At 43.0% G+C, this 12465-nt stretch overlaps 1 protein-coding gene across 5 annotated transcripts in view; it reads right to left on the reverse strand.

Moving 5' to 3' along the window:
* Window positions 1–12465, reverse strand: part of NRG2 (neuregulin 2) — a 340647-nt gene that overhangs the window by 193880 nt on the left and 134302 nt on the right. For all 5 annotated transcript variants that reach the window (XM_037802313.1, XM_037802314.1, XM_037802310.1 and 2 more), the window contains exon 3: window positions 2981–3723. In XM_037802313.1, the coding sequence (XP_037658241.1) occupies window positions 2981–3723 (743 nt within the window). The remainder of the gene's footprint in view (window positions 1–2980; window positions 3724–12465) is intronic.

Here is a 12465-nt window from a genome sequence, read left to right on the forward strand (position 1 = left end):
AACTCTTTTTCCTCTCTTCTGCACCAAAGGTATAGAAAACAGCTCACTCTATGTAATCTTTCTAGAAATGCAAAGATTTTACTGAACTCTTTACCAAAAGAATATTTTTGGATGAATAATACACACTAGATATGTAAAAATGGCAGGTATTGCTATTCCAGCAAGAATCCCATCTACTATTTTGCACCTTAGATCACAGCCTTCAGGTCAACATTTCATAGTTACATTGAAATTAGCCATTTGAGAGGACCTTTTAGGAGGCGTCCAATATGGCCCCTACATTGAGGCTACTGAGGCATGTGCCAACCTTAGGCACACTATCTCCCTCCATTTAGTCCTCCGAAACACAACTTTCTAGATGATCTCCCTAGGAACCACACCTCTCAGAACCCAGACACTCAAAGAGCTGAAAGTGGCTAAACAAAGTAACAATTCAACTTCAGTTGCTCAACATAATCGCCATGATGACAGCTTTCAAGTGCCAGTTTCCCTATTTTGCAATGGGCAGATCCGCTCCAAGGAGAAAATGTTCCCAATGACCCTGTAGCCCAGAGGGCTTTTTTTTTTTAGAGATAGAAAACTGAAAATGAATTTGTTAGTTATTTCCTGCTAAGCATAAGGAATGTGTTGTGGTTAGTTAGGATGATTTTGTTTCCATATTTAATATACCATTACGATTGCCTGGTTTTTTTTAACCAATAGCAGAAAATAAGTGAGTGGAGTTTATACTCTTCTTCATCACCAATTCTACAAATTCCTCTCTCAAATAGGTCCTTGAATTTCTAAACTCCAGTTTCTTATAAAAGCCCCCAAGCTGACACACTATCAGTTCAAAGCAAAAAAAATTTTGCATTCTAAAATGTTTACTTCCATACATATTATCTTCTCTTTGATAATTTGTGATGTATAAAGACCTCTCTTTACCAGTGATTGCAGTCCTAAATTTATCATTTTGAGAGCTCAATTTCACATGCTATTTTAATAATAAGAGATAATCTTAACCTAAAAGCAGACTTGTATTTCTGACCTCCAAATCTTTCATGATCTCCATATTCAACTATAGAATGCTCACTAAAACAAACAAGGCATAACTGATAAGGCATACTGTATTGCGGGGAGAGGGCAAGTAGAAGGATGAGGACGGGGGAGCAAAGAACCCATTACCTGCTGGGGTTATCTGACAATGATCGTCAGTGGACCAGATTAGGCATTGATGAGGTGGGGCTGTGCTCTGTGCATATTCAGGACCTACTCACCAAAACAGAAGCTGTCCTTGGATAAGGTTCAATAAATGTCTGTACTATCTATTTTCCATTGCACTCCCCAAGGAATCTCAAATAAAATACTTAGAATAAAAAATTAGAAATTCTTAACAGTCTCAACTTGTCATCATAAAACATTTCATATCATAAAACCAACTTTAAAGAGCAGCCAACAACATTCCCTAGAACAGTGGCAGATTGATGAACTATTATCCCCAAAGTTCTTTTTTCTCCTCATTAAGGTACTCTCGAGATTCTTCTGATTAAAGTGAAGTGATCACAATTTAACATGGTGTCTAGATATACTCCCACTAGTAAACTCCTGAAATTTGCCTCTTGAAGTACATGGAAGGAAAGCTTCCAAAAGTCAAAGGCACTGATCTTGAAACATGAGGGCAGAAAACTTCCTGAGTTATTACATGTTCTTTGCTATTCAGAGCCTGTCTACACTACCCAGAATCAGTTGGTAAACTGGTAAAAATACCAACCTCTATGAGAGTTCAGGATATCTGTCATAATTCAGAGTCACACTGCATGCAACAAATTCAGCTTAGCTGGGACAAAATACACCAATCTGAATAAGCACAGGATAGGCTAACATCAAATATTCCAATGTGGGCACAACTGGTTTGAAATATACTACTGAGAAGTATTGGATTCAGGGACAAGAAGTAAAAGTTCTTAAACTGGCATTCTTTTAACTTCTGACCTGGGAAACTCCATTCCTAGCTGCACAGATCTACAGACTTCAGTGTTTTGTTTCTAATCATCTGCATTCCTGTGATCACCTAATACCATGAAGAAGAGAAATACATGAAGATGAGAAATACCATGAAGATGAGAAATATCATGAAGATGAGAAATCCCGCCAGCAAGATGTCAGAGCTGAACTTACAGCGTTCAGCAGAAATAAGTTACTCTATTTCACTATCATTACAATCAACAGACCTCCTAAAATCTCCCAGAAACAGCCAAAAAAGATGTTTGTTTGCTAGTCCTGCAGGTTAAGAGAAGGCTCTCTTATGCCCTCAGCAAAGATAAACAATTATCATAGGGAAAGAAAAGGGGGATAAAACAACAAACAAACAGTAACAACAACAAAAACAAACAAACAAAAAAACCGGGCCACATGGAGGCCAGAAAACAGTAGCAGAAAAAGTCTAACTCTGTCTGCGCCAGCGGTGTCGATGTGCAGAGCAGCGAGCCCAGGAAAGGAAGGAGGGGGCGGGGCGATCATTCCCTAGGAGAACTTGTAAGCGAGGCCTCCACAGCCTGGGAGTCCGCCCGGCTGCTTCTGCAGACCCTGCCAGCCGGGGCAAGGCAGGCCCGTGGGAGCAGAGCGGGCAACTCCGAGGGTCACTCCTGACTCACTGAGCCTCAGGCCAGCACCGCCCGGACCTCTCCATTTTTCCTGCCGCTACTGGGCTATGATGGCAGCTTTCCAGCCCCACATGCCATACATCAGCCGCAGATCCCTGTTGGCACAAGCAGGCGCCTATCGCCGCCCCCCACCCCTTGCACACTTTGTGCCTGATCTCCTTCGCCCCAACCCCAACGCCCTCACCCACCCGTGCCAGGAACCCTCCCCAGGGGCAGCCCCACCCCCAGCGGCTGGACACTGCCAGGCCTGGGCACCTGCAGCACCTCCCCGCCCCACCCCCACTCTCCACCACCTCGCCCTTCCCCCCTTTCCTTAGCGGTGGGAGGGGGCTACTCACCGCAGTCAGTGCACAGGATCTTGCCCACCTCTTTCTTGAGGTTTTTGCCGTTGGTGTCGAGGGGGGCGAAGGCCGTCTTAAAGACTAAGGGTTGCTGGGTGGGCTCCAAGAAAAAGATGTAGCGCTGGTTCCTCTCGAGCGGCGCACAGGAGCCCACGCTGATCACCTGCTCGCGCTGGAGCCCCCCACTCCGGAGAGGCCACTTGTCCAGCACCTTCACCAGCGCCACCCGACCTGAGGCGGGTGGCTCGCGGGTGCTGTTGGAGCTGGTGCCGCCGGCCGGGGCCAGCCCCTGTACCTTGCCCTCCACCACCACGGGTGCCTTGTACGCCTGGTCCTGCACCGACTTGAGGCTGGGCGAGTAGCAGGCGAGCGATACACCGAAAAGCAGCATAGAGAAGCCGGGGGCCGGGTCGCGCCTCATGCCGCCGGCGGCTGCGGCTCCCGAGCGAGCGGCGGCTCTTGGGGTTGCGGGGCTGCTGGGCTGCGGCTGTGGTGGCGGCCGCGGCTCTAAGGGCGCAGTGGGACTGGAGATGCTGTTGCTGCTGCTGCTGCTGCTGCTGCTGCTGCTCCTCCTGCTGCCGCTCTCGCTGCTGCTGCTTCTGTCGCTGTCGCTGCTGCACCGAGCCTTCTCCAGTGGCGGCGGCGGCAGCGCTGAGCAGCAAACCTGCCGCATCTGGCCAGGCCATTTGGGGGGCTCCGCCGCTCCGCCGCCGCCGCCTTGGGAGGGGAAACAGAGCCCGCTGAAAAACCGGAAACCGCGTAACGTTAGCGCTTCGTAGCCCTCCACCGGCAGCCCAGGGAGGTGGCCCAGCTAGGGCAGGGGGCAGGCGGCAAGCGGGCCGCTATGCGCAGCGCGACGCCGCGCAGCGCTCCCACCCTGAGCGCAAGGACCTGGAGGAGGATGCGGAGGATGGGACGCCCGCCTACTTGCTCTCTCGCGCCCCCTCTATCCCTGGACCGAGTGAGGAGCGCGGCTTCTGCAGGGGAAGCTTAGGACTGCACAGTTTTAATGTCCCGCTTCAGGGTCGCACTAAAATTTGCTCTTGGGATTTATCGGCGTGACAGTGGGGTCGTGCGTGAGAAGAGAGCGGAGTAGAGCTAACGGATCCTGACACCATCCTCTGAACGAGGGATACAGGGCGTGCCCCTGCCTTTGGCCATCAGCTGTAAGAGCCAGGGAGGTTGCAACGGCAGGGGCTGGGGGGAGGAGGGTAAGCAACTATCCTGCCGCCCCCAAGACTCTCTCCTTCCCCGGATGGACCCTGGAGGCCAACCCCTAATCTAGCCCACGTGCTCGGCCCTGACACCACTTGGAGAGCGCTGAAAATTCGAGTTGAGGAGGAGAGAATCCCAGCCCCAGGTTATTTTGGAAAGAGTTGGGAGGTCAGGGAATCTTTTTCTCAACATTAAGGACACCTAGCTAAGTGGTGGTTGGGAAAAGGTCCTGCCTGTCACAAGGACTCCTTGTTTTTCTTAGCAGCCAGTCAGGACAAGACTGTGTGCTTATACAACCTTATCTTCTTTTAAAAAGCCTCCCCGTAAGGAAGGTGGGGGCTGCTTCTTGGGAGCCAACCTGAGAACCAGAGTCTGGGGGGTCAGAGGCTGCTCCAGAGGAAATGGTTTCTTTTTAAAAGTCGTGCTTGTAGAAAGCAAGAGAGTTTGCTTCACTGGAGCCAGAATCTAATTTTAGAAAACAGGTCCATGAGCCATATTCCTCCTTTCAGTGAGGGTCCAGGGAGTTTTCATTTCTCTGTCCTTTATCTTTGACGGGTTTTGGGCTCAGAAATTCCAGAGGTTTCTGAGAATTTTATCCCTGACTGCCCCCTCCTCCATTTTACAGAAAACTGGCCCTAGGATCTCTGACTAAGGCTAGGAATGCTATTGTGGAAAGGAAGCAGGAAGCTAGACCTTTCCTCCTGGCTGTCTAAGAGTAACCTCAAACTCAATATATCCAAAGCCAACCTCATAATTTCTCTCACCTCACTCCAAATTCCCTATAATTATTAATTACATTGTTTTCTACTTGGCCACCCAAATATTCCAATACATCCCTTAGTCTCATCTTATTTGCCCCCTCAATCAGTCAACAAGTCCTTTGGCTCTAACCTTTTCAAAATCTCTGACTTACCTAGTTCTTCTCCAACCCCTCTGCAAATAGCTTCTGTCCAGGTCCTCACCATCTCTCATCTGGACTACTGCAAAGCCTCCTAATTGGTCTCCACACCTTTAACCTCATCATCCTCCCTCAGCCCTACCACTGCCAGAGTGATCTTTCCAAAAATAATTTGTAAATATGATTTGGTCACACCACTGCTTTCAGGAGTCAAATTCAAACTCTTCAGCATGGTATGCAAATCTCTTCATGGGTCACCTCTACCTTGCCAGCCCCATACCCTGGGAGCCAACCCCCTACCCTAGCAATCCTCAGCACATTGTGCTGTTTATTGGTGTGCTTCTGCACATGATGTGGCTTGTGATTGGGAAACCTCATCTGGAACACTACTTTTTCCCTGAGGCCCAGCTCAAGTACTACACCTCATCTCCTCTTCCTACATGTCTACCACCATCCCTGCCACCATACACATATATGATGGAATTAACCTTTTCCTCTTCTGCATTACTATGTGCGTCATACATAGTACTATCATGACACTGACCAATACAGTACTTCAAGCAGCTGTTAATGGGTCTGCATCCCCCAAAGGAACCAGGTACCTTTATGGCTCCTATGTCCTAGTAGTCTTTGCATTCCTTTCTTTGTATGCACAGTCCCTGGCATAGGAGAAAGATAAGCAAACATGCAGTGAAGGAAAGAGGGAAGGAAGAAAAGAAATGAAAATCACTCTCTTAAAGGCATCAAACCAACTTTGTTGTTGGCCCTTTCAATATCCCTTCCCTCTTTGATTCTCATAGATCACAGTTCTAATAAATCACAAAACACTACTAGAAGAATGATCATGTAACTTCACCTCTCATTTTTCAGTGGAGGAAACTGAGGTCCACAGAGGAAAAATGACTTATTCAAGATCATATATAGCCAGGCCTGCACTCAGGCTTCTGTTTCTGAAACCAGAGTAGTGTTGAAGAACCTGGACTCTAGAGTCAAAAAGAGCTGGGTTTCAACCCAATTTTATAACTTACTTTCTTTGGGATTTACTCATTATGCACTTACTCAATAAATATTTAATTGAAAATCTCCCCTATGCCAAGCACTAGGACACTGTATGGACACTGGGTCTATTGTGGTGAACCAAACTGATACTACCCGGGCTCTCAAAGCACATACTTTGGTTGAGAAGACAACAGTAAGCAAGTAGACAAATAAGTAACTAATTACTTAAAGTGATGAGTTGTCTTGAAGGAAATAAACAGAATGAAATGTTAGAGAATAATGGAAAGGGGAGAGGGTAGGTCTACTTTGATAAGGGAAGGTTTCTCTGAGAAGATAACATTTAAACTGAGAGTAGATGGATGAGAAGGATGTGGATTACTTGAGATAATATGTGCTAACTTCTTAGAACAATGCCTGGTACAGAATAATGACCAAAATTAACATTGGGTATTATTGATATTTTACCTATACCAGGGATTCCCAATCTAAGGGCTGAGAATTTCTAAGTGGTATATAGTTGTTGTACACTATAATTTTCTATATATTAAAATGCAATGCAATTTTCAATAATAGATGCCACTGTGATTAATAAAAACACAGTCTTTCTCTTTTTTAACATATCCTTTTTGAGTATAATAAGGCATTAAGTGAAAAGAAAAGCAGGGGTGAAAAAGAGTGGTAAAATATGCTACATTTGTCTTTTAGAAAAAGATATATATATAATGTTTGTAGTGCATAGATTACCTCTGAAAGGACACAGAAGAAATTGAAACAGTTGACTCTGGAGAAGGGCACTGGGTGACTGATGGACAGAGATATGAGAGGGATATTTTTTATGCTATTCCTTTTTGTACCTTGTGAATTTTCTATCGAATTCATGTACTAGCTAAATTCAAATAAGTTTGTTAAGAATGGGACTCTAATTTTTTTTTTTACTGTTGCTGAATTTTTGTCATATATTTTCTCAAAGGCTACTTAAAGTAGAGCTATTATTATGTGAAATTTTTTGACCTTAAAATGAGATTCTCATGCTGAAAATGGTTGGAAGCCATTGCACTATAATTTTATCCTCTTCAGGGAGCCAGTGGTAAGTTTTGAGATCCCAGCTGTCTGCTAGAATTCCTGAAGTCACAGAAGGTGGGGACTTAGGCAGAGACTCCTAAAGGGTAGAAAGGGACCTGTCCAGATTTCCTCAAAGTGTGCTCTCTGTGAGGATCAGCTTCCAGAATAAGCCTCAGCCATTTAGTATAGAAGAGCCGGGTATATAGTTTTTGGTTTTTATTATTTGGTTTTGGTATTTTAAGTTTCCTAGAAGGATAGCCCAATTCTATATAGGATTTTTTTCCTGGGGATCAAAGTGAATTACTATGTTCATCTTAAAAAATAAGTCCTCGTATTCTGAACCTGCTAACTCTTCATCCTAATTCAGTAATTGATAATAATATCCATCATTTGTTAGCCTATTATGTGCAAAGAACATATTTATTATTTCTATGCCTTGACACCTGTGCATTTTACAACTTGGAAAGACCATAAAATGTTTAATAACTTGCCCAAATGACAGGCAGAGTTGAGATTCCAGTTCAGACTTGCCTGAGGCCTAGACACTTGCTTTTTTTTTTTTTTAATTAGAAAAGTTGTGGGTTTACAGAAAATTATGCATAAAATACAATGTTCCCATATACTACCCTATTATTAACACCTTGCATTGGTGTGGTACATTGGTTACAATTGATGTTAGCAAATTTTTATAATTGTACTATTAACTATAGTCCATGGTTTAACTTAGGGCTTACTGTTTGTGTTGTGCAATTCCGTGGATTTTTTTTTTTAATTTTTATTCTAGTATCATGTACAACCTAAAAATATCCCCCCTTTTAACCACATTCAAATATATAATTCAGTGCTGTTGATCATGTTCACAACCAAACACTTGCTTTTTCTACACCATTACCACGTCTTTCTGAGAGGGATTTTCTCAGCCTCAGTTTCACTGCCATTGGAAAGGTTCTAATCGTTCCAAACTACTTCTACAAGTATCATTCTGTTTGAAATTCATGACTCTAGTTAACAAGTAGTTTAAGCATGTCGCAGCTCATGAGGGCTTTGCCAGTCAAGAAGCCAAAGAAGACACTGGACATTGTCTGATACATGAACCTTTATTCAGGACTTACTTATGGGGGTGTGTAGAGATCATAACGGCTCTTTCTCGCCCAGTGGGTGCAGCATTCAGCAGGCAGGCAAACTACGCAATTAAAAGACGCTGGTCTAGCCAATTATAAGGGTTTGAGACAAAGATATCCCTAAGGGTATGAGAGCATAAGCAATTCCTAAGGGTATGAGAGCATAAGCATGGGGACAAGGTCTTGTGACATAAGGAGTGGTGATCAATTATGTTGTGCTGGAAGGAGAGAAGGATTATAGTGTGGGGGCTTTGTAGATAACCACAAGAGTGATAACAATTTAGGGATTCAGGAAGGAGGTAAACTATAGATTAACACTTGACACTGGGGGTCTGGCAGTTCTATAAGTAGAGTCCAGTGGCACATTCCTGCTCTACTGGTTTACAAAGATGATAGGTTAAACATTAGCTGTCCTAGGTCATGCAGGCTGCTGTGCGCCAAGCTCTGCAGGCCTGTTTTGCTCAGGCCAAGGCTCCTTCTACAAAGCATCATTCTACAGATGAGGAAAATGAGACACAGAGAATTTAAGTGATTTTCCCAAGATCACAAAGCTACTCATTGATAGGGCCAAAATGTAATCACAAACTCAAGCTCATGCTTTTGAACAGAACCACAAGGAGAAATGGAAGCCAGACCTGTTCACTACAACATCCCTCACTACAGGGTTGTGAAAAAACTGGTTCATGGTAGCAGTGGGCTGTGTCACTATATAATAATCACTGAGAACAAAAACAGAAGTAGAATGGTATAGACATTGTGAATTCAAGTTAGAACACCCACATGAAAAGCTTGGCTTCTTCTCTCAGATCCCTCCCACACAAGATGGGCTTCTTCCAGTTTTTGCCAGTTTAGCAAGCCAGAAAGGGCCACTGAACCAGGTCATATGACTTACTACATCCAGGAGTACTAGTTAGTTAAGGAGATACATAAGGCCTTTATCTGGTCACTGAGTTCCACAAATCAAGCCAAACATTTTGCAGGACAGTCTCGCTTTCTAATTAAAGACATTTTGAAAACTTTTTTTTTCTTCTTTTGAGATGTTTTCTAAATTTGGCTTCTAGAATCACTCTCGGGTTCTGTGTGGTTAATTTCTTTTCCTGCAAGGATTTTTAAACAAGGGACTAAATAGAAACAGATATTGAATATCTGAGAATTTTAGCACTGGGAAGGACTTTAATGTCAATGTAGTCCAATGCCCTCTTTATACAAATGAAGACATAGAGACCACAGAGACTTTTTTATGTGCTCAAGGTCACACATCCTAATTAATGGCAGAAACAGCATGCCTAGTGCTTTGTTTTCTACTTTTTAAAATCCTGGCTGGATCCCTACTGGCATGAGAGCTTGGGCAAGTCACTTAAGCCTTAGTTTCCTCCCCAATGAGATTGGGATAATAATATATCTACCCCCTTGGCGTTTTGTGAAGATTAAGTAAAATAATTCATGCAAAATGCGTCACAGAGTACCTTGTACATAGTAACTAGCTAAGAGTGTGGGCAACAGAGTCAGACTGCCTAAGTTTGAATTCCTGCTCTGCCACTTTCCTAACTGATGTTTTGGCCTAATGACTTTGCTTCTCTGTGTCTTGGTTTCTTCAAAGTAAAATGGGTATAATAACAATAGTTCCTACCTCATTAAAATTAATGTGTCTTAAATAAAATAATATATGTAACCCACTTAGAATAATGCTTGACACATGTTAGCTGTTATTAGTCTGACTATAATAACCACTTTTCTTATTTTAAGTTAGCCATACTTTGTCCCAAATTAAGTAGTTTTAAAATCATCCCTTTTCATATGTTTTGGACACATGCTAAAAACATCAGGCTTTTTCTAATGTTCTGCTTTATAACAGTCATCACTGGTAGTCCTAGCTCCCAATCAAGAGAAGCCATGATTCAACAGTTTACAGCCTAGGGCTGTGTCAGGAGTCCAGGCAGTTCCTCTCCCCACTATCCCAATTTGCTGAACAGGCAGCAGCCTCTCTGTCTGAGTTGCTTCATCTGGGATAATAATACCTCTTTCTTTGTAAAGTGCTTTGAGACCTTTGGATGAAAAGCACTATATGAGCACAAATTATTATCTCTTTTCCAGATATCACTTTTAGATTCAAATCCAGAAACTCCTTAAAATAGACTATAGCAGAAGTACAAGCTTGACACAGATGTATCCATCCTGTATTATTGCAACCAGATAATATGTTCATGCTTGACACCATCCTTAGCCTTCTTTTAAGTGTCACCAGAGATCTAATTTGGATTGGGGGAAAAAAATAAGATGTTCTCTAGCCTTTTTTTTTTTTTTTTTTGCTGTTTAATGTTCAAAGCCCCCTCCACCCCCACCCCACCACCACTCCACCCCCACCGTTTTCCTGATTTGTGTATTTGGAATCATCTCCTGAGGTCAACAGGAACTCTGAGGTTGATTCAACTCTGGGGGCGTGAGGCAGGATGTGAAGAAGAAATTATTCTCTTACTCCCAAATCCTTAGGCTAGAGTACCATTGAGAATCTGATTTGACCTTATTTCTACCTCATAATTTTCAATTCATGTGCATTCTTTTTCATTTGGTTCCTAGACACTTGTAATACCATCTGAGATCAGTCATTTTTAAGATTTACTTTTCCTGAGCCTTCTTTACAATTCCTATATTTATTTATTCATTCTACCAAAAAGCATTTATTGAAAACCTACTATGCACAGCACTGACCCAGATGCTAAAGAAATTAGTTGTCGTTCCTGCTAGGTCTAAAATCTAGGCAAAATTAGAATCAGACAAGCTGTTATCTGTTGAGCTAGTACCTGCCTTGACCCCTCTCCCACAAACACTTTCTTCTTTTCATGTCATCCCTCCCTTCTGCCTCTCAGAGACTCAGTGACCCACTGCTCTCTCAGCCTGATTGTGATGGCAGAGAAGGTATGTTCTGCAAATGCTGGGTCCTCATTCTTTGTTGAATGTGATAAGCTCAATCACACTGCTGCCCTGTTCAGCAAATTGGGATAGTGTGGGGAATGAAAGCACCTAGACTCTGGACACAGCCCTATGTATAATTAATATCTGTTAAGGCCTAATGTATAACTCCTCTAAGGGTCACTGACTTATCTAATCCAAAAATATTTTCAGTGCATACTCTGTGCCAGGCTTTATACCAAGTGCTGAGAGTGGAGGCATAATTAAGACCTACAAGAGGTCACATGCTCCTGAAGAGCAGGCACTGAGGTAAGGGGAGACAGGTCATAAAAAGGAAACAAATAAATAGAAAAATTTCACTAGAGAAAGAAAAGAGGGAAAAAGAAAGAATGTATACACATGATTGGATTTAAAGTGATGAGGATAGAAGGCTACTTGCAAGGATGGCCTCTCTCAGAAGGCAATATTTGAGCCAAAATGTGAAAGAGGAAGAGGAGTCAGCCGTACAAAAATCTGGGAGCAGAGCATATGAGGAAGAGGGAAAAATACCAAGCGAAGGGCCTGAGGCAATAAGCTAAACATAATCAAAGTACAGAAGAAAGGCCAGTGAGGTTGGAGATTGTTATAACAAGGAGGAAGAGTGGCATGGGATGAGATTAGGGAGATAAGTAGGGACCAGACTCATTCTGGGCCTTGTAAATTATGATAGTTTTGGATTGTATTCTAATTTATAAATTTACACTTATTTTAAGTACAATGGGAAGTCACTGAAGGGTTTAAGTAGAGGAGTGATGTGATCTGATTTATGTTTTAAAAAGATCACTCAGATATATGGAGTAGAGACTGTAATGGTGCAAGAGCGAAAGCAAAGAGACCAGTTAAGAAACTGTTGCAGTAGCCTAGGTGGAAGGTGACAGTGGTTTAGCATGAGGTAGTGGTAGTGGAGATGAAGAAAAATGGATGGAATTCAAGATATAATTTGAAGGTCAAGCCAACAAGACTTGTAGCAGATTAGATGAAGGGAGTAAGGAAAATGGAGTAATAAAAAATAACTCAAGTTTTGGCTTGAGCAACTGAGCAGATGATGGCACCATTTATTGAGATGAGAAACTCATCAAATCACATAATAGGGCTGGGGAGAAATTAAAAATGCCATATTTTACAAATTAATCCTGAGATACCTGTTAGACATTAAAGGAGAAATTCAAGTATTAACTGGGTATGTAAGTCTGAACCTTAAATGAGAGGAAGAGTTAAAAGTCTAAATTTGGGGGTCA

Source organism: Choloepus didactylus, chromosome 13 (genome assembly GCF_015220235.1).
Source record: "Choloepus didactylus isolate mChoDid1 chromosome 13, mChoDid1.pri, whole genome shotgun sequence".
In the NCBI taxonomy this organism is placed as follows: Eukaryota; Metazoa; Chordata; class Mammalia; order Pilosa; family Megalonychidae; genus Choloepus; species Choloepus didactylus.